Genomic DNA, 26,529 nt, shown 5'->3' on the forward strand with positions numbered 1-26,529 from the left:
TACTATATATTTATATTTTATCCACTAGAATAAAATATCTTGACTCTGAAACTAGTTTCTTAAATGTCTACAATTTTCTTTCTCATAAAACAGGCTGCACAATGGTATAATTATACTTTTGGGTAAAACACACATAAAAAAGAATACATGTAAATTGATTTTACTGATTATCATAGATTCATAGAATGTCTGTTTTTATAGAAAAGAAAATCAAGTCTCAGAGCATAGTCCCAGCTGATTTGTTTTCTTTCTCTCTTGCTTACATTCATATGACAGCAGAGTCAGGCTAAAGACAGCCTTCCAACACCAAGTCTTCTAATGTTCTTGAAGCCACATAATGTTTTCACTCATTGATTTGTAGCAGATGGGTACACATCATTAATGGATAAAAATAATTCTAATAATTTTGAGTACCTATCATTTATTTTCTCATGTCTCAATAAGCTATCATAAAAATATCTTACTGTGGAAACCATAAATTTTACATCCTTGTACAAAATAGTCTTAGAAATTACTGAAAATTTTAATTACATTATTACATTAGGTCATAATAATGCTTCGTATCTGTGCTTTGCTTATTTTTTGGTACCTTTTCCTTGGTGATGTTTTGTTTCTTTGACAATGTTTCCAAATGTCTTTCTCTAGGTCTTCTCTTGTGTTCCATGTAAATGTAATGCTTTTTTATTTTCCATGATTAGTTGTTTTCCTTGAGAAGGAAAACTTATAATTTCAGAAAGAAAATCATAATCATTATTCTACTTAAATGCTAAGTTTTTATCTATGTGTCATTTTTCTAACAGACCTAAAATTTTTCCTGTAAACCTAGAATATGTAAGAGTAGGAACAGTTGTTGTTGTTTTTTTGTATTTGTAGCAAAAGCCTATCTAATAAAAGAGTAATATGCAAATTGACCATACCTCTGCTACACCCACAAGCCATGCCCACCAGCCACGCCCACCAGCCAATCAGGAGCGAATATGCAAACAAACCCAACCAAGATGGCTGCAGCCATAGAGGGCAGGAGGGAGGCTTGGGTTTCCCTGGCAATGGAGGAAGCCAAGCTTTCTGCCTGCCCTTGTCGGCCCAGGCCTCCACTCAATGCTACAAAGTTTCAATTATAGAAGATAAATAAAGCCCAACAGAAATGGCGGCAGCCATGGAGCTGGAGAGAGCAGGAGGCTAGGGTTGCCCGCAGCGATGGAGGAAGCCAAGCTTCTGCAGCCCTGGCCTGCTTTGGCCTCCGTTTAAGGCTACAAAGTTTCAATTATAGAAGATACATAAATCCCAACAGAAATGGCTGCTGCCACGAAGCGAGCAGAAAGCTTGGCTCCACTCCAGGCTACAAAGTTTTAATTGTAGAAGATAAATAAATCCCAGATCCCAGGGCCTCTGCTTGGGTTGCCCGGGGGCGTGACCAGCCTGCAAACCACCACAGGCCCCTTGCCCAGGCCACCCCACACCCCAAGGGAACCCCCACCCTGATCTGGGACACCCTTCAGGGCAAACCAGCTGGCCCCCACCCATGCACCAGGCCTCTATCCTATCTAATAAAAGAGTAATATGCAGATTGACCATCACTCCAACACACAAGATGGCTGCCCCCATGTGGACACAAGATGGCCACCACAAGATGGCCAGCAGGGAGGGAAGTTGGGAGGAACCAGGCCTGCAAGGGAGGGCAGTTATGGGCAATCAGGCCAGCAGGGGAGGGCAGTTGGGAGGGACCAGGCCTGCAAGGGAGGGCAGTTGGGGGCGATCAAGCCTGCTGGGGAGGGCAGTTAGGGGTGACCTGGCCGGCAGAGGAGGGAAGTTGGGGGTGACTGGGTCTGTAGGGAAGGGAAGTTGGGGGGAACCCAGGCCTGCAGGGAAGGGCAGTTAGGGGTGACCAGGCCTGCAGGGGAAGGCAGTTAGGGGCAAATAGGCTGGCAGGGAGCAGTTAGGCATCAATCAGGCTGGCAGGGGAGTGGTTAGGGGGTGATCAGGCTGGCAGGCAGAAGCGGTTAGGGGCAATCAGGAAGGCAAGCAGGCGAGCAGTTGAGAGCCAGCAGTCCTGGGTTGTGAGAGGGATGTCCGACTGCCTGTTTAGGCCCGATCCCACCGGGCAGTCGGACATCCCTTGAGGGGTCCCAGATTGGAGAGGGTGCAGGCTTGGCTGAGGGACACCCCCACCCCCATGCATGAAATTCGTGCTCCGGGCCTCTAGTTATGCTATAAAATCCATGACTTTCTAAGTGGTTTATATTCACTATATGAATATTATTATTTTGGGAGGAGCTAGCAATTAATTTAACATTAAACAATATACTATTGGCTATCTCTCAACAGCAGCCATGGACCCATGATAAGTCAAAATAGAAAAATAATGACTCAAACGTTTAAAAATGAATCTAAGTTTGCAGTACATATCAATAGTATGAGACCCCAAGGTATCATAAAGCCTTTCCAATACACCCTCTAGAGAATATCATAGCTACAGTGTAAATATAAGAAATGTTAATAAAATGCTTAGCTCTAATTTTATTGGCCCTTTTAGAATTAAGAATGATTTAGGAGTGATTTATTCAGGTTAGACCAGTGGTCGGCAAACTCATTAGTCAACAGAGCCAAATATCAACAGTACAACGAATGAAATTTCTTTTGAGAGCCAACTTTTTAAAACTTCTTCTAACGCCACTTCTTCAAAATAGACTCGCCCAGGCGTGGTATTTTGTGGAAGAGCCACACTCAAGGGGCCAAAGAGCCGCATGTGGCTCGCGAGCCGCGGTTTGCCGACCACTGGGTTAGACCAAGTCTCTCAAACCATCCGTGGAAATTTGAATTGGTGCCATCTGTTTCTCTAGTGTCCACTTGACAATTTCACAATCTTTGAAGCTCATCAAGCTTGGTTAGAAAAAAATAAGAAAAATAACTACTCATACAATGCAATGCTTAGAATTGCTTTTCTTGGCAAACATAGAGTTTTGAACATAGTGGTATAGATTGATGTAGTTTATTAATTAGGCAGCTTTAAATTAGTTTAATTTGAAACTGGAAACTGCAATAGGGGGGCATCTTGATGGAGAAAAATAAGTATAGTTTAGAGAATGGCCCAGTGAAATAAAATCCATTTTAAAAGTTTTGGGGGAATTACACTAATTATTTTATATATTTTTATTTTATATATATGTTATATGTTATAAGCTATATGTTATAAGCTATATGTTATGATATATATATATATATATATATATATATATATATATCACACATTTAAGCTACATTTGGTAATTAGTCTAGAATAGAAACACTACAAACCAGATGAGTTTTTAAATTTATTTTTCCAATCCTCACCTGAGGATATTTTTTCCATTGATTTTTTAGAGAGTAAAAGGGAGAGAGGGAGGGAAGGAGGAAGAGAGAGAGAAAAACATCAATGTGAGAGAGATATGTGGACTTGTTGCCTCCTGCACACCCCCCTGACCAGGCCAGGGATCAAACCTGTAACCCAGGTGGGTTTGAGTGTTGACTCTCTAACCACTGAGAAACACCAGCCAGGGCGAGATGAGTGGTTTTTTAAATAGAGGTAAATAATTTAATATAGTACTTTCTCCACTGAAATGGCTGTGTGTTTTATTACTGTCACGCATGTTCTTTGAGTGTACTGCTACTAATAGCCATACCTAGGAATTTTTTTTGTGACATAATTTTTATTAAATCCTGGCTATTAAAAAGGTTTAAAGTAAGAAAAACACAAGCAAAAAGACTTGGATTTACTATTAACCTTAGAAAAAATTTAGAATAGAAAATTTGTTTGGGATACGAATTCTTTGTTGATTATATGTGATACAAATATTTTTTACTACTTTGGGCTTGTACTTTCATTAAGTTACCCCTATTTTTCTTTGAATACTTAATAAGCTAAAGCAAACACAACCACCATGCTAAATGGTGAATAACATCTAATGTGCAGTCCATGTTCAGTTTTCTGTCTCAAAAATATCTATGTACAGTTTAAATCAGATTCTCAACGAAGTTCACAATTGTATTTAATTGATATGCTGATCAAGTCCCCTTTTGTTTTCATGCCATTTAATTATTAATTGTATAAGTTTGCATTTTCTAGATTTCACTGATTTCATCCTCTGGATGTCATTTAATAAATTCCCAAATTTCTTATAATTGGGTGGATATAGAGACTTGAATAAATTCTGGTTTTACTTTTTATTGGCCAAAAATAATTTGCAGATGGAAATGTGCTCCTTCAAATTATGTCAGGAGGAACATCTTATTCTACTCTAATGGTAGATGAGTAGGTTCAAGTGTAGTCAATCCTAATGTATCTGACTTAATTTCTATATAATCTTTCATGTAATAATATTAGCACCTCTGGTGATCCTTGCCTAGATCCATTATTTCATTAGGGGTTGAGAAATATGATTTTCTAATTCTATTAATCTCTTGGCATTTAATAACTTGTATTATCTGAAATATCATCCATGTAGGGTAAGTAGGATAAATGTTTGATTCTCTTTTCTGTTTTCTAGCAACCTCCAAAAGTGACCCATACTGTGTGTTTTTTATGTTTATCAAATTATGAACTCATATATTTAGTAAATTATTATATTTCAATCCATTGTAGTTATTTTTAATGATCAGATGGTTTCATCTTTAGCCAGTAGGAGCCCCTCAGCTTAGCTCTTGGATCCTTTTGATCTAAGCCCAGTAATTTTTGAGATTTTCCTTGTTTTCAGAATGACAAGATTTCTCTGTCTCATATCATGTACCCTAGATCTGGATCTGCTATTTTCCCAAAGGCTCTGGTTCCGTTTTATGGGAAGTGATATTTAGAAACCACAATTAGGGTGCTAAAGTTGTTTATTGATGATTTTATTCATATTACTTGAGCATAAATTGCTCATTTCCTCCCATTTGCCTTTACCCTAGCTCCTCTTTTGTCTATTCCATTCATTTTGTATTTATTATCTGATATTGCTATTTAACTTTGCACATGATTACATTTTATTGTCTAAGTAGGCAAGCAAGGAGCACTTAGGACTTGAACTCACATCTCATGATTTGTTATCCGCATTCTTTTTGGTGTATCATGGATGAAATGGAAGATTAGTTGGTTGGAGATCAATTTGAGCTGAGTTAGGTGTTTAAAATTTTATTAGCTTCCCTTTGGGGAGTTTACTTTCCTGATACATTATCATCAAAATTAGAGCTAAGTTGGGAAAAATATAGGAATTTAGGGATGAAAAAAGGCTACATTTAAGCACAGCTTAAAACTACCAACAGAATCCCATGACCTGATTTTAATTGATTTGCTAACACAGGCAAATAATATACACTGTACTGCATGTTCTTTGGCTATCTTTTATTAGTCTCATTTTGAATGATTGCACAGACATGCATATTCTTTTATTGCTTGAATATTTAGAAGCTGTTCTGGCCAGATAGGATTTTAAATCACTACACCAAACTATAGAAAATCAAGTTACTGCATTTCAATTTGTAGACTTTTTAAAAAAATTGATTTTAGAGAGAGGAAGGGGGAATAGAGAGAGGGGGAGAGAGAGAGAAGAGGTGAGAAACATCATTGATTGGCTGCCTCCCACATGTGTCCCTACTGGGGATCAAACCCGCAACCTGTGTATGTGCCCTGACCAGGAACCAAACCCACACAGAACCCACCACCTTTTGGTGTACAGGACAACCTCTAACCAACAATCAAGGTGGCATTAATTAATTACATATTTTGAGGGGCATGATTTGACCTATGAAATTCCAAAAGTTATAACTCTAGACCTGTTGTTTTAATGATAACTAAACAAACCAAACTCTACATAGATACATGAATTAATTCTTAATTCTTTTACCAGTTTGCCAGAATTTTGCTCTTCTCAATTCTATCTGTCCCAATTGATGTTTCCCTTTACTAGTACTACTACCTTAATGCCAGAAACATAGACTATAATACATGCGTGTGTGTGTGTGCGCGCACATGCTCATAAAAGCGTGGTGATCAGAATTTCAGTTTTCCCACCTTTTCCTGTTTTACATTTTAGTTCAAAGACACAGGCTATAAATAAGCATGAGTGTTAGTGTCTCCTGAGGGGACTATTTTGGTCTTCAATTATATTTAAAGGTTTTACAGTCAAGCAAACAACTAAATTTTGATAAGCATCTTTCCTGAGAGTCCCTCGTTTTGAAAGCGTTTATTATGTTTTTGGTGGCTCCTCCTGGAATTCCCATGCCTTTCTTATGGCCCACTGGGAGATACATTAATTTCAAGGAGACGAGAAATTTGCTTTCATTTGTATCCACTACTCTCAGAAATTTACTCACATGTGCTTATTTTGATTTTGAGAAAATGACAGTGGAATATGATAACCACATAAGGTAATGAAATAGAAGAGATATGAAAATAAAAGGATAACAATGGATCAATTTATCTCTCTTCCACTTCTCTGAGAATCAAATTCTTAAAGTTTATAGAGCTCTTTAATTTTGAAAATGGGACAATCTACTTCATGTGAAAACGTGATGCACCCAAGCTTAAAACCCTCCATTGGATTTAATTTTCATTTAGGGAAAACAAATCTAAGTTTAACGTGCTACATGTGGTCCTTGCTATTCTTTAGGTCCTCCCATTCTTTCTCTCACTCTCACACTCATTCTTCCCTGATTTCCTTCTGTTTCTAGAACAAGTCAAACTTATTCTATCCCCAGAAGGGAAAGTTTGTCTTCAGTTCCTGGCCAACTTGGCTTTTTCATGTTACTGTGGTGTCAGCTCAAATAGCACCTTTTCAAAGGCCTTCTCTGACCTCCAAATCGAAAGGAGGGAGCCCTTCCTTCCTCCTGGCCCCATGTGATACGTTACTGTTTTCATTTCTTCAGATCACTTACCACTATCTGAAAATATCTCACTCAATTATTTAGTTTCTCGAACATAAACTACAGGAAAGCAAATTCCTTATCCAGTTTGTTCACTTCCAAGTTCCCAGCACCTATGAGACTATCTGGCACATAATAGGCACTTGGAAAATATTTGTTGTTGAATGAATGTAGTGGAGGGAGTGCTGGAGGGAGAGAACCCGGGTTTGTTTTAGGTCTGTTGCTTAGTAGAGGGCATGTGACAGGCAAGCCTTATTACCCATTTGCCTGTTTGTCTCAACACTTCCTAAGATTAAAAGAAAGAATGTTGTCTCAAGCATTGTAAACTCTAAGTTTTCATTATCACAGTAATCCTGTGAGGTTAGAGAATACAGATCCCTATTTCTTTGTTGAAGATAAGATTACAGATCACCCATTTCATCTCCTTTGTTTTTGAACATTAGACCATAGAAAAATGATATTGTTATAGTTAATGGGAGTGTTATAACTATAGTCTGGATTGCCTGTTGTATATTTAGCGTAGTATATGTTCCATATTAACTGGTGTGCTCAGTTTAAATTTCTATGTAACTACATTCTGCTATAAGTAATTTCATCTTTTTCCATTATCCATTAAGATTTATTTTATGGCATTAAATGGTTAAATTTTTCCCAAAACAGCATTTTCAATGTTTAAAAGGAGCATATATTCTTACATTCTTTAGAGGCCCCTTCACTAGCAGTGAGGCGAGTGGTTATGGGCTTCATGCTGCATCAGTGCCACCTGGGAGCTTGTTAGAAATGAAAAATCTTGGGCTGTAAAAACACCTATGAATCAGAATCTGCATTTTAACAAGATCTTGAAATGTTTATATGCATGTTAACCTTTGAGAAATGGGGATACTTAAGGTCCCTGACTACTCTTTGAGTAGCAAATCTTTTAGAAATTTTTGCTTGTAAAGATTCTTTGAGTTAATAGTGAGCCCCAGCTGCACTATTTGGGATTGCTAGCTTATTTATCTACCAGGGGAATAGGAACCACAGGCATCTTTTTCTTATCATTTTTGTATTTCCTTATACCAGAATTTCTAGAACTTTGGTGTTCATTAGCATATGGGAAGCTTTTATTTATTTTTTTTTTAAGGTTTGGTCCCTTGCTCTATAATCTGAAGCTAGGACATTCATATGTTTAAAAAGCTCCCCAGATGATTGACGTAAATGTTAAAACTTGATATGCCTCAGTTTATATGCATTATACATAAACACACAAAACATATTTATATATAGCTATGAAACATACCAGTTACATGTCAAGGGTTAAATAATGTGGCAATAAGATGTATTTGAAGCCCTTTTCATATGATTACTTTATAGAATGTCAATCTAGAATATAATTAACTCAGATAATAAAGTATAGCCCAAGAATTCTGAAGGATTTAGAAACTACGTAGAAATAAAGAAAATGTGCCCAGCCAGCTTGGCTCAATGGTTGAGTGTTGTCGACCTATGAACCAGGAGGTCACTGTTTGATTCCTGGTCAGGGCACAGGCCCTGGTTGCTGGCTTGATCCCCAGTAGGGGGCGTGCAGGAGGCAGCCAATCAATGATTTCCTCTCATCATTGATGTTTCTATCTCTCCTCTTTTTCTCTCTAAAATCAATAAAAATATTTTTGAAAAAAGATAAACTTCAAAAGCTACAAAATGAAATAAAGAGGATGTTTTTGGTAGAGGAGCAGAATAACTTAATTTTGAGGCCTTTGGGGAGGAAGGTAGTCAATATTTATTAGTACACATTGTTGCCATAAGACAGCACATCCTGGTGATGACTCACCAAAAATGTGTCTCATTGACATTTTTCGACCTTTATAGCCCTTTGTCCGAAGGGGCCAGCCTAATTTGAAAAATGACATTGGTGATATCGGACGGAATGTTTTGCATTAAGGTATAGCTTACACAACAAATGATATAGTCGTCAAGCCTTCATGTTAATAGTCTTAGACAAATTTATGTACCTGAATATCATCACTGCAAATGTAGGATATTTCTGTCACCCAGCAAGTTTACCAGTGCCACTTTCCAGTTGACTTCTCCCATCAAAGGCAAATTTTGTCTGATTTCTAACACCAGAGATTAGTTTTGTATTTTGGATCCGCATATAACTGGAATCAACTCTTATATATATTCTTTTGTGTTTAGCTTATTTCATTAACTAGAACATATTTAAAATCCATTTATGTTGTTATGTATAACAGTAGTTCATTACTTTTTTGTTACTATACATTATTCCATTATGTGAAGACACCACATACCTTGTTTATCTATTCTCCTGTTGGTTGCGTTTGAGTTTTTAGTTTGTATTATGAACAAAACTCCTATCAACATCATTAAAGTCTTTTTTGTGGAGTCATATTTTCATTTATCTAGGTTGTATACATAGCAGAAGAATTACTAGTAATAGTTTATGAGAAACTGAACCTAGCAGTTCTCTAAAGTGATTATGAAACTGTTGTAATAATCTGGTTATTATTTAACAGGAAAGGAGTAAAGGGAAGACTAGGCAATATAGGCATGCCATTTACACAGTTTTGCTAATTCAATACTCTCCAAGTCTGCTCCCCGCTGATCAGTGGGGTAAGAGACTGAACAAAATGCACACCCAGTAAGGTCTGAGTGACATGGGAAGGTGCCTACTTGTTTGCAGTGAGTCAGTGGCCAGGATAGGCATGGCCACTGCAAGAGCAAGAAACCTGAATATTTAAACTTTTAGACAAAAGGTTAGAAGTTTGGCTCTTGGCTCTTGGCCCTTGGCCCTCGGCCCTCAGCCCTCTTTAGATTCCTGTTGCAGGGGGCACACTCCCCTGCATTTGCCATGGGCCATGCGGACTCCACACAATGGACTAATGGACTTTAATTAACTAATGCTGAACGAGACCCCGCTGCAACCTGGAAAGGGAGCTCTGGACCCTGGCCCTCCTTTTGGCTCTACTGGAATCCCAGCTGCACCTTTTTCAGGATGGAGTTAAGGGGCATGAGACTTTACAACCTGAGGAATGTAACTCCACACAAATAAACCCTTTTACCACATCTCATTCTCTCATCGGGGCTTCTGAAAATGCTTATTTCAGCAGTACCCTAAGAACCTCATGCCCACTTGTGCCTGGGAAATCTGGCCCACTGATTTCTCCAGTAATGGTTACATCATTTTTTCTTCTTCACATAGCCTCATAAACATTTGATATTGTCTGTCACTCTTTTAGTTTTAGCCATTTAAGTGCATGTGAAATGATATCATATTATAGATTTAACATACATTTTTCTGATTACTAGTGACGAACACCATTTAATATGTTTATTGACCATTTCTATATCTTATGTAATGTGTCTGTTCAAGACTTATAGCCATTTGAAAAAATGGGATGGTTTTCCATTTTATTGTTGATTTGTAAAAAGATATATATCTATATATATTCTAGATATGAGTCATTTTTCATAAGTATTTTATTCTGAATATTGGTTTGTACACTTAATAGTGTCTTTTGAGGAATAGAAATGTTGAAATCTAATTTATCCATATTTAAAATTGCTAGTGGTTTTTGTGTGCTAAGAAAATTTGCTTAATTCCAAGGTTGTGAAGAAATTATCTTATGTGTTTTTCTAGAAGTTTTATAGTTTTAGCTTTTACATTTAGATCTGTGCTTCATCTAATTTTTGTACATGGAATGGGATGAGGTCAAGGTTCATTTGTTGAAAAGACTTTCCTTTTCTATTCAATTACTCTGTCACTGTTATTGAATATTAATTAACCATTTAAGTGTGGGCTATTTCTGAACTCTATTGTATTCTATTTTATATGCTTATCCTTACAGCAATAGCACACTTGATTGCTGTACATTTATTGTAAGTCAAAATCATGTAGTGTAAATTATACAACATTGCTCTTTTTAGTCAAGATTGTTCTTTATTAAAGACTAGAGGCCCATGCACAAATTCGTGCACCAGTTGGGTCCCTTGGCCTTGCCTGCAGGATCAGGCTGAAACTGGCTCTCCGACATCCCCCGAGGGGTCCTGGATTGCGGATTGCGAGAGGGCGCAGGCCAGGCCCAGGGACTCTATCAGTGCACAAATAGGGCCAGGGAGGGACATGGGAGGTATGCCAGCTGGGGAGGGATCATGGGAGGGTTCCAGGGCATGTCTGGACCATATCAATCAGTCCCGATCGGCTGGACCCCAGCAGCAGATGCTCCTACTGGTTGGAGTGTCTGCCCCCTGGTGGTCAGTGCACATCATAGCGGCTGGTTGACCGGTTGACTGTCTGCCCCCTGGTGGTCAGTGCATGTCATAATGAGTGGTTGAGCGGCCTTAGCATATTATTAGCATATCATGCTTTGATTGGTTGAACGGATAACCAGATGACCAAGCACTTAGCATATTAGGCTTTTATTATATAGGATTGCTTTTTTTCATTTAATTTTTTTTTTCTTACTTAAAATCATTTGCATTTTATATAAATTTTAGAATAAGTTTGTCATTTTCTTTAAAAATCTGCTGGGGTTTTGTTGGGATTGTATTGAATCTATAGGTCCATTAGAAGAGGATGGAAATAACCAATACTGAGTCTTTTAATCCATGAATTAGGTCTCTGCATTTGTTTTTCTTTCTTAATTGACCTCAATAATGTATTGTATGTTCTAGTATAAAGATCTTTCACATTTTTTCATTAGTTTTTTTGCTAGGTTTACATATGATGCTTTTGATACTATTGAATATGATATTACATTTGCCCCCAATTTTGTTGCTGGTATATAGAGTCACTTAAAAAACAAATTATTAACCTCGTGTCTTGAGACCTTGGTAAATTCACGTATTTGTTCTAGTAGTGATTTGGTAGATTTCCAAAAGTTTTCTATATAGATACAGTCATGTTTTAGTTCTTTATATTTTTTATTTTTCATTTTGCATATGACACTGGCCAGGACTCCCTGTACATTTTGAATAGAACTGATGTGAGAGTATATCTTAACTTATTATTGATTCTTGAGGGAAAGCATTTATGCTTTCATTATTCAATATTAACTGTAGATTTTCATAGATAATTTGATTTTAAAAATAATTACTGATCAGTTTGAAATATTTTTAAAATCCCCTATGATTTTTATTAAAGTATAGTTGACATACTATATTATATTAATTTCAAGTGTACAACATAGTTATTTAACATTTATACAATATGATCACCACAAGAAGTCACCATACAAAGTTATAACAATATTATTGAATATATTCCCTGTGCTGTACTAGTATATTACATCTGCATGACTTATTTATTTTATAACTGGAAATTTGTATCTATTATCCTTCATGTTTTCCATGTATCCTCCTCTCCATGCTCACTCCTATAAGCAACAGTTTGTTTTCTGTATCCATGAGTCAGTTTATGTGTTATTTATTTTTTTAAATTCCACATATATGTGAAATCATATGGCATTTACCTGTCTTTGTCTGACCTGTTTCACTTAGCATAATACCTTCCAGGTCTATTCATATCACAAATGGCAAGATTTTATTCTTTTTTAATTGCTGAATAATATTCCCTTGGGTATATATGTACACCAGATCTTCTTTATCCACTCATCTATTGATGGACATTTAGGTTGCTTCTATCTCTTGGCTATTGTAAGTAATGCTGCAATGAACATAGGAGTGCCTATATCTTTTTGAATTAGTGTTTTCATTTTCTCTGGATATATACCTAGAAGTGGAATGGCTAGGCTGTGTGTGATAGTTCTACTTTTTATTTTTTGAGGCACCTCCATACGATTTTTCATACTGGCTGCACTGATTTTCAATCCTGACAACAATGCACAAGGGTTCCCTTTTTGCACATCCATGCAAATACTTGTCATTTGTTAATAATAGCCATTCTGACAAGTGTGAGGTGATATCTCATTGTGGTTGTGATTTGCATTTCCCTGGTGACTAGTGATGCTGAGCATCTTTTCATATGTCTGTTGGCCATCTGTATATCTTCTTCGGAGAAATGTCTATTGAAGTTCTCTGCCCATTTTTTAATTGGATTGTTTGTTTTTTTGATGTTGAGCTGTTTGAATTCTTTATATATTTTGGATATTAACCCCTTATTGGATATAATATTTGCAAATATATTCTCCCATTCAGTAGGTTGTTCTTTTGTTATATTGATGGTTTCCTTCACTATAAAAAACACACAACATTTTAGTTTGATGTACTCCCATTAGTTTATTTTTCCTTTCTTTGCCATTGCCCAGAGAGACATATTCAGAAAAATGCTGCTAAGACCAATGTCAAAGAGTTTATTGCCTTTGTTTTTTTTTCCTAAGAGTTTCATGATTTTTAGGTCTTATATTTAAGTCTTTAACCCATTTTGAGTTTATTTTTGTATCTGGTATAAGAATGTCATCCAGATTCACTTTTTTTGCATGTATCTGTCCAATTTTCCCAACATCACTTATTAAATATTCTGTCATTTTAAAAACTGTATACTTTAGCCTCCATTATGATAGACTAATTGACCATATGTGTGGATTTATTTTTGGTCTTTCTATTTTGTTCCATGATCTGCGTCTGTTTTTGTGCCACTACCACACTGTTTTGATTACTAAAGACTCCACCAAAAAACTATTAGAATGAATAAATGAATTCAGTAAAGTTGCAGAATAGAAAATTATTATACAGAAATCGGTTGCATTTCTATATACTATTAAACTATCAGAAAGAGATATTAAGAAAATTCCATTTACCAAGTACATCAAAAAGAATAAAATACCTAGAAATAAATTTAACCCAGGAAGTGTATAACCTGTACTCTGAAAACTATAAGACATTGATTAAAGAAATTGAAGAAGACATAAATAAATGGAAGGATATACCATTTTCACGAATTGGAAGGATTAATATTGTTAAAATGTCCAAAGTACCCAAAACAATCTAAAGATTCAGTGTAATCGCTAATACTAACGGCATTTTTTACAAAACCAGAACAAATGATCTAAAATTGAGATAGAACCACAAAATATTCTGACTAGCCAAAGCAATCTTAACAAAGAAGAACAAAACTGGAGGTATATGCTCCCTGATTTCAAACTACATTTCAAAGCTTTAATAATATTTTTTCTTTTTAATTCATGTATTATTTAGAAGTATATTGCTAAATTTTCAAGTATTCTGAGATAATATAATTTAGGCCAAACAACATAACTGTGTAATCTGAATTCTTTGGAATTTGAAGCTTGTTTTTTACCCACCGTATGATCTATTTTGGTGACTATTTTATGTGTATTACAAAATAATGGATATTCTGCTGTTGTTAGGTGAAATGTTCTTTATGTCAACTAGGTGAAAAGTAGCAGTTTTTCAAATATTTTGTATCATTACTAATTTTTTTCTAACTCAATAATTACTGTAAACTGATGATATCTCACATTGTGACTTAAGTTTGTCTTTTTCTTTTTTAGCTTAAATTTTGTTTTGCTTCATGTATTCTGAAGCTTTATTATTAGATGTTTACACATTTAAGATTTTTTAGCTTTCTGATCTGTTGCCAATTTTATTACTATGAAATTTCCATCTAAAATTCTGATTATTGTCCTCTGTATGTAATGTGCCTTTTTTCCTCTGGTAGTTTTAAGAATTTTCTATTTTATTTCTATTTCCAACTGGTTATGATGTACCTAAATGTGACTTACTTTACATCTTGCTGGCGTTTGTTGAACATGTTTGCTCTGATTGTTTGTAATGTTTGTCAATTTGGAAAATTCTGACCATTGTATTTTCAAGTATCTCTTCATTCACTTTCTCTTTTCCATCTCAAAAACGAATTACTTGTATGCAAAATCAAGCTTTCTTGATATTTTCACATAGATTTCAGATGCTCTGTTCATTTTATCACTGGCTCCCCACTCCTCCTTTGGGTTTCACTTGGGCTAATTTATATTATTGACTTATCCATAAGTTTACTGGTCTTTTCCTTATATGTACACAGTTAAGTCCATTGCATGAATTCTTTATTGATATTTTTTTTTTATTGTAAGCATTTCAGTTTGTATATTTTTAATCCTCACCTAAGGATATTTTTCCATTGACTTTTAGGGAGAGTGGAAGAGAGAGGGAAAGACAGAGAGAAACATTGGTGTGAGACAGTGGTCGGCAAACTCATTAGTCAACAGAGCCAAATATCAACAGTACAACGATTGAAATTTCTTTTGAGAGCCAAATTTTTTAAACTTAAACTTCTTCTAACGCCACTTCTTCAAAATAGACTCGCCCAGGCCATGGTATTTTGTGGAAGAGCCACACTTAAGGGGCCAAAGAGCCACATGTGGCTCGTGAGCTGCGGTTTGCCAACCACTGGTGTGAGAGAAATGCATCAATTGGTTGCCTCCTGCATGAGCCCCAATCAGGGCCCGGACTGGGGAGGAGCCTGTAACCAAGGTATGTGCCTTTGATCAGAATCGAACTCGGAACCCTTGGTCCACAGGCCAACGCTCTATCCACTGAGCCAAACGAGCTAGGGCTCAGTTTGTATATTTTAAAAAATAATAATGTTTTTATTGATTTTCTTTTTTTTTAGAGAGAGAAAGGGAGAGGGAGGGGAAGAGAGAGAGAGAGAGAGAGATGTGAGAAACATCAATTGATTGCCTTCCCCAAGCACCCTGACCAGGAATTGAACCACAACCTTTTGGTGCATGGGATAACACCAAACCAACTGAGCCTCTCCGGCAAGGACAGTTTGTATCTTTTTTATAGTTTTCAGTGTTCTAATTTTGTCCATATTTTTGCACATTGTTGTTTATCCTATTTATTAGATATTATAACAAATTTATTATTGCTGATTTATAACCCCTGTTTGACATATCTGATATTTAGATCATCTCTGGATCTGCTTATACAGAGTGTTTTTCTCCTGATCAGAAATCAAAAGACCCTTGGGAGATTTCTTTCAGCTTTTCAGTATGGTTTACAGCTTTTTATTTCTGACTTCCTTGGCTTCCTGCTATTCGAGATCTCTCTCCCTCTCACTGTAGTGAAGGACTAGGGTGCCTGAAGGGACTCCCCTAAGCTCTGCTGGGCCTCTCCCAGCCTTCAGCAGGCCAAGGATTTGTATTTGACATGTACCCTGGGTATCTGAACAGGGGAGGGTCTCTCTAGTCTAGGCTGTTTGAACTGCTCTCATCTTTCTTTGTATTACTTGTTTCCTCCACGTACTCACTTAAAACTCGTGGGGAAGAATTGCTGGGTGGGGCATACTTGTTCTGTGGCTGGGGCCCCCAGGATGCTAATCTGTCTCACCAGCTTTGACTGGTTTCTTCCATGCAGTGGCAAATTCCTCTTCTCCAGGAGGATTCCCTTTCTGCTAGGGACAAAACTAGCTCTGAATCTGTTCCGCCTTAGAAAGGATTAATAACTGTTGGAATTTGGTTAATTTAGGTTTCTTTAAATCCTGTCTTTTCTTCTGGGTTTAAAAATACTGTAGTTTTATAATTTATCTGGCATATTCTCATTGTTGGGAGTGAAAGTCTTGCAACTTTCCACATTCTAATCAGAAGTGAAGTCTGTGGACTAACTTAAAAGATATATTAAAGTCATATAATTGAGTGTTTATAAATCAAATAAAATATATCTTAAGGTTTATAATTACAGCCCATTTTTAAAAAATTAAACTTTATCACTCAGTTTTATCATATTAATATTTTACCACATATCCTTTGAATGTTTTTAAAATTCAAATCCATATTTAAAGAAGAATGTTTACTACCATTGAGATAATAAAAAGAATGTGATAAGGCATTACAGAATATGCTAAAAGAATTCTAGTAAATATTTTGGGCAAAGCCCAAAGTTTTAGAAAAGTTTATAATTTTTTAAGATAATTATGAATTAAAAGATTTATCATGGTCTTCCTCAGCTCCTATTCATTTTGTGGCTATTTTAGACACACAAATTAATTTTAAGGACAGTAAAAATTAACTGTGCTCTGACTGGGTATTACAATTTTAAAATTAAACTTACAATGGCTAGGTATTTGTCTTTATTTTTAAAATATATTTAACTTTTCTTTTTTCTTTTTTTCTTAGGAATCTGAAAACCAAAATATTAGAAAAAAAACAGAAACATGGCTCACCATATTACATTTCTTTGGATAGTTTTGGTCCTGCTTCTTCAGAATTCTGTATTAGCTGAAGATGGAGAAATAAGATCAAGTAAGAACAACCAGCATTGCCCCTTTTTGTTATCAATAAGTTGTAGAAATCAAGTAAGAGGAGTTCAAGCAATGGTTTTAAGGATCTTATTCCTAGTGTCTTTGATGTTGTAATTTCCTAAAATGAATGAATTGCTATGTTACACATTAACTGAGAGGAAAAGCTTCTAACAGAGGTAATTCTGAGAAAATTCTATGGTAATTGTTTATTCTGGTAACCCATCAGACTTTGGAATAAGCATTCTGGTGTTGAGTTCAGCCATTCATGAGCTTCTTGATATGAACATAAAAAAATACCTACGTATTAGGATGGTTATCAGGACCATCCTATGAAGATAAATCATAGAGATAATGAGTTAATTCATGTAAGTGAGATAATGCATGTAAATGGATTAGCACAGTGACATCTCAGTAAATGGTGACTATTCTGATGGCCTATAGGAAAGCTTTCATTGGAGAAGGAGAGCTCTATTAATGTAGTTCTGCTACCTAGGCCACCAGTGCAGATACCACACTTCTTTTTAAGAGTTTGCTTATTTTTGTATCTTAAAACTTCTAAACATAAAGGCCCTACTATAAATTAATTCCAGTTTCTTGAACAGTTAAATCAGGTGGTTTGACAACTTCACTCATCTTGGCTTAAAATTTATTAAAATAACTAGAGGCCCGGTGCATGAAATTGGTGCATGGGTCTGGTCCCTAGGCCTGGCCGGCGATCAGGGCTGATCTGGGCCTTCAGGCTGCTGGCTGGGGCCTCGCTTCCGGCTGCCAGCTGCCAGCTACTGGCCCAGGCGATCCTTCGTTCCGCGCCGCCCCTGGTGGTCAGTCATGTCATAGCGAGTGATCGAACTCCTGGTAGAACTCCCGAGGGGACAATTTGCATATTAGGCTTTTATATATATAGATAGATGTTTGCATAACAGTTTTATAGTTTAATCCACTGAAGTACTCTACTTTGGTAGATATTCTTTTCTCTCTCTATTTTTTTTTTTTTTTTTTGGATCAGGAAAAGAGATTCACAAAATTTAAGAGGCTTACCTAGTATCACATAGCTTGCTAGAGCTGTAACTAGTTAAACTATGCTTTTGATCTTCAGTCCATTCATTTTCTATGACATTTCTGATTCATCTCCCTAAGGAGAAGGTGTCTTGGAGTGCTATTTTGTCTGGTGTTTATAAATGGTGATATTTGCTTTTTGTACCCATGGTCTTAGCTAACCTTACAGTTATGAAATATATACTTTATGGCTCTGCAAAGGGGTAGGAATTGCCAAGAATAACCCTGTAAGCATTTATAACCACAGAATCAAGAGGCACACAAACACTGGCAGGTCCAGACAGTAATGAATCTCATAGTATTTAGGAAGGGCAACATTGAAGAGCTCTGCAAACACAACTTCCTGTCCTTCAAAACCTCAATAAAAGCATAACCTGAGACCAGTGTTCAAAAATAACAGAAGAGCTATTTCCCTTGGTTAGAAAAGTTGTCTCTGGACCAAGTTCCACTTCGCTGTCCCTGCCCTGAACTCTGGCAGCGGTCGCCATGGCAGAGGTTGTTGGATGGTGTCCCTTGTGCCCTTCTGCACTGCACCACTACCTTAGGAGTAACATCATAATCACACTTGTGTTTTTGAGACAAATCCATATTTTGGCAGATGTTTTTATTTTTAGTAACGTCTTGACTCTTGTACATGTTCACCTGATCACAGTGTTTATTTAGCTGGTTACTCTGATGGGTACATTGAGGTAACTGTTAAATTAAGGAGTCTTCATGTGAACCTTGTCATCATCATCCCAGATATGATATGTAAGTAGGCAAAGATAAGGAAAAGAGAAGAAAGGAGGGAGTGAGGAAGTGGAAGAGAAGAAGAGAGAGATTGACTGATAATTTACTCCTAAAGAGATAAAAAATACTAATACTAATTGTCACTAAACAATTTTTAGCCAACACCGTTCTTTGTAATTACATCTTATTTGAAAAGTATACAGAAAATAAATCATCCTTGTTATAACTTTAAATTGGGCCTCTGATCACAACTTAAGAGAGACCATTAATATGAGTAAAAGCACAAGACTTAAAATTTGTTATCATATTACCTCGGCTCATCCCATATTCTTCCAACTCATCAAATCCAGGGACATGGGATCCTTATCAGATGGGCCCTGAGCAGTAGTATTTTTGCTGCTTTGAATTCAAAAGTTAGAGAAGGAGAAGGCAAATATAGCAGTTCCATCCTGCGAATTCTGTTGGCCATTTCAAACTATTGGAGTTATCCAAACAAACCTTGTCTTTTGGCTGTGTCTGCCTCTCATCTCTGGACCTTCACTCTTGCTGTTCCCTTTGATTAGAATGTCCTCCTCTTCACCTGGCCAAAGCTCTCCTTTCAGATCTCAGGTTGCCTGCCGGCTTTCCCATACAACCTTCCTGAACTTTTCACAGTTAGGTTACTACCCCTTCCTAAATGTTTTCATAACACTTTGTACTTTCCCTAACCAACCAGTTATCTGTCTTACTAGACCGTGAGCTTTTTTTGAGATCTCTTATGTATCTTTGAAGGCAGTACCTTGCGTGATATCAGACACAGAGTAGGTGTTCAATATACATATACCAAATGAATGAGACAGGGTTAGAGGCATGTTGTGTGCTTTGGAAAAGAGAGTGAAGTTTTTTTTTTTTTTTTTTTTCAACAAGTGCTTAGAACTTATCAAGATATAACTTCTACCAGAGTTAGTCTTTTTCTCCGATAGAACTATAAAATGTGCTGATCACACTCTTTCCTGATTTCTGGAAACAAGAATCTTTATGGAGAAAGAGCTTTATAACTTTGAATATAGAGTCACTTGGCACAAGCCAATGTTTTGGCTACATTATTTGCTGAAGATGAGAGATTCTACCTTTAAAAACTCATTTTGCATGTAGTGCAAGAGTGATGGCTTTGGTGATCTTGGTTCATTTAACTTTTATGAACTATATTAAAGAATACGGATCTTTTAGTGGCTGCTGAGTCCTGAAGTTGGCAGAAAGTGTTTTTTTTTTTTATTTCTTTCTCCCTATTAATTGGTTTGTATACATTGCTAAATATTTCAGGTAGTATTAAATAGAACATATTTCATTGATAACTTAAAACAATGTTGGTGTATAGCTGAAAACCAGGCATTTATTTATTTTCATTTATTCAATGGGGAAATAGAATAAAATGCTGCTTTATGACAGGTAATACTTGTACTACAAAGAAATATCTAGATATCATGTTCATATACAACATGCATATTTTATTCCTTAAAGCTGAATCATTAATTTTAAAAATAAAATATCAACCAAAGCAATAGCCTTCATTCACAAAGATTTTTCATGAGCTAAGCAGTGTATTTTAATCTTCACAAAGCTGCTATAAATAGTTACTATGATCTTTAAAAAAAAATCAGCTTTATTGGGATATAATTGACATGTAACTTGTAAAATATTTAAAATATTCATTGTAGTGAATAGACATACTCATAAATTGGGAAAGAATTCAGTCCATCCAGTTAATTAAAAAATCATGCTTTTAAAACTTTCCACTTTTTGCTTTTTATATAACAAATGCTCACTGATGATTTTTTTTTTTTTTTTTTTTTTACACTTAGGTTGTCGTACTGCTCCAACAGATTTAGTTTTCATCTTAGATGGTTCTTACAGTGTTGGCCCAGAAAACTTTGAAATAGTGAAAAAATGGCTTGTCAACATCACAAAAAGCTTTGACATAGGACCCAAGTTTATTCAGGTGGGAGTGGTCCAGTATAGTGACTATCCCATACTGGAGATTCCTCTTGGAAGACATGATTCGGGAGAGAATTTGGTGGCAGCAATGGAATCCATACATTACTTAGGAGGAAACACAAGGACTGGGAAGGCCATCCAGTTTGCACTTGATTACCTTTTTGCCAAGTCCTCACGATTTCTGACTAAGATTGCAGTAGTACTTACGGATGGTAAATCCCAAGACGAAGTCAAAGAAGCAGCAGAAGCAGCAAGAGACAGTAAAATAACATTATTTGCCATTGGCGTTGGCTCAGAAACAGAAGATGCAGAACTTAGAGCTATTGCCAACAAGCCTTCATCAACGTATGTGTTTTATGTCGAAGACTATATTGTGATATCCAAAATAAGGGAGGTGATGAAGCAGAAACTTTGTGAAGGTAAGCCTTAATATAATTTGGAAACAATAATTGCACTTTTTTACATTTTGGCAAGGCTCGTTTATTTACACTCGTATAGTTATTTTTTTTCCTTTTTTAATTTAATTTTTTTTTCTTTATTGATTAAGGTATTACAAATGTGTCCTTATTCCCCATTGTCCCCCCACCCCCCCAGTCCTGCCCTCACCCTCACCCCCCTGTTGTTTACGTCCATTGCTTATGCTTATATGCATGCATATAAGTCCTTTGGTTGATCTCTTCCCCTTACTCCCACCCTCCCCTACCTTCCCTCTGAGATTTGAGCATCTGATCAATGCTTCTCTGTCTCTAGATCTGTTTTTGTTCATCCGTTTATGTTGTTCATTATAATCCACAAGTGAGTGAGATCATGTAATATTTATCTTTCTCTAACTGGCTTATTTCACTTAGCATAATGCTCTCCAGCTCCATCCATGTTGTTGCAAATGGTAGGAATTCCTTCCTTTTTATGGCAGCATAGTATTCCATTGTGTAGATGTGCCAAAGTTTTTTAATCCACTCATCTGCTGTTGGGCACTTAGGCTGATTCCAAATCTTAGCTATGGTAAATTGTGCTGCTATGAACATAGGGGTGCATATATTCTTTCTGATTGGTGTTTCTAGTTTATTGGGGTATATTCCTAGAAGTGGGGTCACTGGGTCAAATGGGAGTTCCATTTTTAGTTTTTTGAGGAAACTCCATACTGTTCTCCACAGTGGCTGCACCAATCTGCATTCCCATCAGCAGTGCACTAGGGTTCCTTTTTCTTCACATCCTCCTCAGCACTTGTCATTTGTTGATTTGTTGATGATAGCCATTCTGACAGGTGTGAGATGGTACCTCATTGTCGTTTTGATTTGCATCTCTGCGATGGTTAGTGACTTTGAGCATGTTTTCATATGTCTCTTGGCCTTCCTTATGTCTTCTTTCAAAAAGTGTCTATTTAGGTCCGTTGCCCATTTTTTGATTGGGTTGTTTGTCTTCCTTTTGTTAAATTGTATGAGTTCACTGTAAATGTTGGAGATTAAACCCTTATCGGAGAGGAAGGGCGCCAGCGGTGGGGGTGCCGCCTTCCCTAGTCACTCCGCAGGGCGGGGGGGCCCGGGCCTGCTGCCGCTACTGGCAGGTGAAGGTCGCGGGTCTGGGCTCGCGGGGCTAGGCGCTGGCTGATGTGGAGTCACTTCCCGCAGTATTCCCGTGGTTCTCGAGGCCGTGGCGGAGGAACCGGGAGCAGGCGGGGCCGCCGGGATGCGGAGGAGGAGGAGGAGGCTGAGGCCGAGATCATGTGGCTGCTGAAGCAAGCCAAGTTGAGCATCATGAAAGATGAGCCAGAAGAGGCTGAGCTAATTTTGCATGAGGCACTTGGTCTTGCCATTCGGAGTGATAACAAGAAGGGCATCATTTACACTTATGATTTGATGGCCAACTTAGCATTTTACGGGGTCAGCTTGAAAATGCAGAAAAACTTTTTAAAGCAACAATGAGTTACCTGCTTGGAAGGGGCATGCAACAGGAAGACAAAGCAATAATTGAAATCTCTCTAAAGTTGGCCAGTATCTATGCTGCTCAGAATTGACAGGAATTTGCTCTTGCTGGCTATGAACTCTGCATTTCAACTCTAGAGGAAATAATTGAAAGAGAGAAGGAATTAGCAGAAGACATTTTATCAGTGGAAGAGAAAGCCAACACCCAACTCCTCGGCATGTGCTTAGATGCTTATGCTGACTACTTTCTGTTCCCCAAGCATCCATCACAGGCACAAAGGATGTATGAAAAAGCTTTGCATATTTCTGAAGAAATGCTAGGAGAAAGACACCCACAGAAAAGGCTTCCTGTTTGTCTTCCTTGTATAGACCATTGTGCTAATGAGTGACCTGGCTACCACCCTGGATGCACAAGGCCTCTTGGATGAGGCCTGTGCTTACGTGCAGAGGGCGTCAGATCTGGCAAGACAAGTAGGACATCCTGAGCTGCACATGGTGCTCAGTGACCTGGCTGCAGTTCTGATGCACAGAGAATGATATGCACAAGCAAAAGAGATCTACCAGGAAGCACTGAAGCAGACAGAGCTGAAAAGAGATGAGGTTTCAATACAGCACATCAGGAAAGAATTGGCCGAGCTGTCCAGAAAAAGTAGATCTTTGACTTAATTTAATTGAGCTCTGAATAACTTTTTGTTGTAGAGATTTTTCCAGTACCAGTGGCACCCAAATCAATGGCTTAAATAAGCGATTTTCAACCTGTGTGTTGCAAGAATTTTTAAAACATGCAGTACCTGACTAGTCAGGGGCACTGACCTCTTTTCCCTTAGGTTCTCAAATAAAAAAAATTACAACAGCCAACACAAAAAAATAAAAAAATAAACGCTTATCGGAGATATCGTTGGCAAATATGTTCTCCCATGCAGTGGGCTTTCTTGTTGTTTTGTTGATGGTTTCTTTTGCTGTACAAAAGCTTTTTATTTTGATGTAATCCCATCTGTTTATTGTCTCTTTTGTTTCCATTGCCCTAGGAGCTGTGTTGGTGAAGATATTGCTTCAGCATATATTTGAGATTTTGCTGCCTGTGGATTCCTCTAATATTTTTATGGTTTCCCGCCTTATGTTTAAGTCCTTTGTCCATTTTTAGTTTATTTTTGTGTATGGTGTAAGTTGGTGTTCCAGTTTCATTTTTTTGCATGTGTCTAACCAAGTTTCCCAGCACTATTTATTGAAGAGACTGTCTTGTCTTCTTTGTATGTTCTTGTCCCCTTTGTCAAATATTAATTGAGCATAGTGGTTTGGGTCGATTTCTGGGTTCTCCATTGGTCTATATATCTGTTCTTGTGCCAGTACCAGGCAGTTTTGAGAACAGTGGCTTTGTAATACATCTTGATATCTGGTATTGAGATCCCTCTTATTTTGTTCTTCTTTCTCAGAATCGCTGCAGCTATTCAGGGTCTTTTTTATTCCAGATGAATTTTTGGAGAGTTCTTTCTATTTCTGTGAAATATGCTGTTGGTATTTTAATGGGGAGTGCATTGAATCTATAGATTGCTTTGGGTAGTATGGACATTTTAAAGATGTTGATTCTACCAATCCATGAACACAGTATGTTCTTCCATCTGTTTATGTCTTCCTCTATCTCTTTTTTCAATGTCCTGTAGTTTTCTGAGTAGAAGTTTTTTACCTCCTTAGTTAAGTTTATTCCTAGGTATCTTAATTTTTTTGTGCAATGGTAAATGGGATTGTTTTTTTAAATCTCTCTTTCTGTAAGTTCACTATTGGTGTATATAAAAGCCATAGATTTCTTGAAATTAATTTTGTATCCTGCTACATTGCTGAATTCATTTATTAAGTCTAATAATTTTTTGATGGAGTCTTTAGGGTTTTCTATATATAGTATCATGTCATCTGCGAATAAGGACAGTTTTACTTCTTCTTTTCCAATTTGGATACCTTTTATTTCTTCTTCTTGTCTGATCACTATGGCTAGTACTTCCAGTACTATGTTGAACAAGAGTGGTGAGAGTGGGCATCCCTGTCTTGTTCCTGTTCTTAGGGGAAATGGTTTTAGTTTTTGCCCATTGAGTATGATGTTGGCTGTAGGTTTGTCATATAAGGCTTTTATTATGTTGAGGTATGATCCTTCTAGTCCCACTTCGCTGAGCGTTTTTATGAGAAAAGGGTGTTGGACTTTGTCAAATGGCTTTTCTGCACCAATTGATATGATTATGTGATTTTTGTCTCAATTTGTTTATGTGATGTATCACGTTTATTGATTTGTGGATATTATACCAGTCTTGCATCCCTGGAATAAATTTCACTTGATCATGGTGTATGATCTTTCTAATGTAATGCTGGATCCGTTTGCTAGAATTTTGTTGAGGATTTTAGCACCTATGTTCACCAGGGATATTGGCCTGTAGTTCTCTTTCTTTGTGGTGTCTTTATCTGGTTTTGGGATTAGGGTAATGCTGGCTTCATAGAAAGAGCTTGGAAGTGTGCCTTTCTCTTGAATTTTTTGGAATACTCTGAGAAGGATTGGCTTTAGTTCTTCTTTGAATGTTCGGTAAAACTCCCCTGTGAAGCCATCTGGTCCAGGGCTTTTATTTGCTGGAAGCTTTTTGATTACTGTTTCAATTTCATCAGTAGTTATCGGCCTGTTCAGGTTTTTTGAATCTTCCTGATTGAGTTTTGGAAGCTTGTATTTTTCTAGGAATGTGTCCATTTTGTCGAGGTTCTCCAGTTTGTTGGAGTAGAGTTGTTCATAGTATTTTTTTTTTTTTACAATCCTTTGTATATCAGTGGGGTCAGTTGTTACTTCACCTCTTTCATTTCTGATTTTATTTATTTGGGTCCTCTCTTTGTTTCTTGGTGAGCCTGGCTAGAGGTTGATCAATCTTGTTTATCCTTTCAAAGAATCAGCTCTTGGTTTCATTGATTTTTTGCATTGTTTTTTTGGTCTCTGTGTCATTCATTTCTGCTCTGATCTTTATTATTTCCTTCCTTCTGGATACTGTGGGCTTTTCTTGTTGCTCTCTTTCTAATTCTTTAAGTTGCAAGGTTAGATAATTTATTACCAGTTTTTCTTGTTTTTTTTGAGGTAGGCCTGTAGAGCTATGAACTTCCCTCTCAGGACTGCTTTCACTGTGTCCCATAGATTTTGGATTGTTGTGTTTTCATTGTCACTTGTTTCCAGGATGCTTTTTATTTCATCTTTGATCTCTTTGGTAACCCAATCATTGTTTAATGGCATGCTATTTAGCCTCCAAATGTTTGATTTTTTCCCCCCATTGTTTTTATTGTAGTTGATTTCTAGTTTTATGCCATTGTGATGAGAAAAATGCTTGTTGTGATTTCTATCCTCTTGAATTTAAAGAGACTTTGCCTGTGTCCTAATATGTGGTCTGTCTTTAAAAATGTTCCATGTGCACTGGAGAAAAATGTATATTCTGTAGCTTTGGGTGAAATATTCTGAAGATGTCAATTAAGTCCATCTGATCTAGTGAGTCATTTAGGATTGCTGTTCCTTTGCTAATTTTTTGTTTAGAGGATTTATCCAGTGGTGTCAGTGGTGTATGAAAGTCCCCTACTATGACTGTATGGCTATCGATCTCTCCCTTGATATCTTCCAGAAGTTGTTTTATGTATTTGGGTGCTCCTGTATTGGGTGCATATATGTTTACCAGAGTTATATCTTCTTATTGAATTGCTCTATTTAGTATTATGTAGTGGCCTTCCTTATCTCTTGTGATGGCCTTT

General features: G+C 36.9%; 1 protein-coding gene and 1 pseudogene across 2 annotated transcripts in view; both read left to right on the top strand.

Moving 5' to 3' along the window:
• COL21A1 (collagen type XXI alpha 1 chain) overlaps window positions 1-26,529 on the top strand; it is a 181,204-nt gene that overhangs the window by 42,435 nt on the left and 112,240 nt on the right. The window contains exons 2-3 of the mRNA XM_080664705.1: window positions 16,965-17,090; window positions 20,716-21,267. Of these exons, the coding sequence (XP_080520831.1) occupies window positions 17,003-17,090; window positions 20,716-21,267 (640 nt within the window). The 5' untranslated portion in view covers window positions 16,965-17,002. The remainder of the gene's footprint in view (window positions 1-16,964; window positions 17,091-20,715; window positions 21,268-26,529) is intronic.
• On the top strand, window positions 22,356-23,436 carry LOC308246475 (tetratricopeptide repeat protein 19, mitochondrial-like; annotated as a pseudogene). Its single transcript has 2 exons — window positions 22,356-22,412; window positions 22,477-23,436. The product of its transcript is annotated as a tetratricopeptide repeat protein 19, mitochondrial-like (transcript).

The sequence above is a fragment of the Plecotus auritus genome (assembly GCF_963455305.1).
Source record: "Plecotus auritus genome assembly, chromosome: 4".
In the NCBI taxonomy this organism is placed as follows: Eukaryota; Metazoa; Chordata; class Mammalia; order Chiroptera; family Vespertilionidae; genus Plecotus; species Plecotus auritus.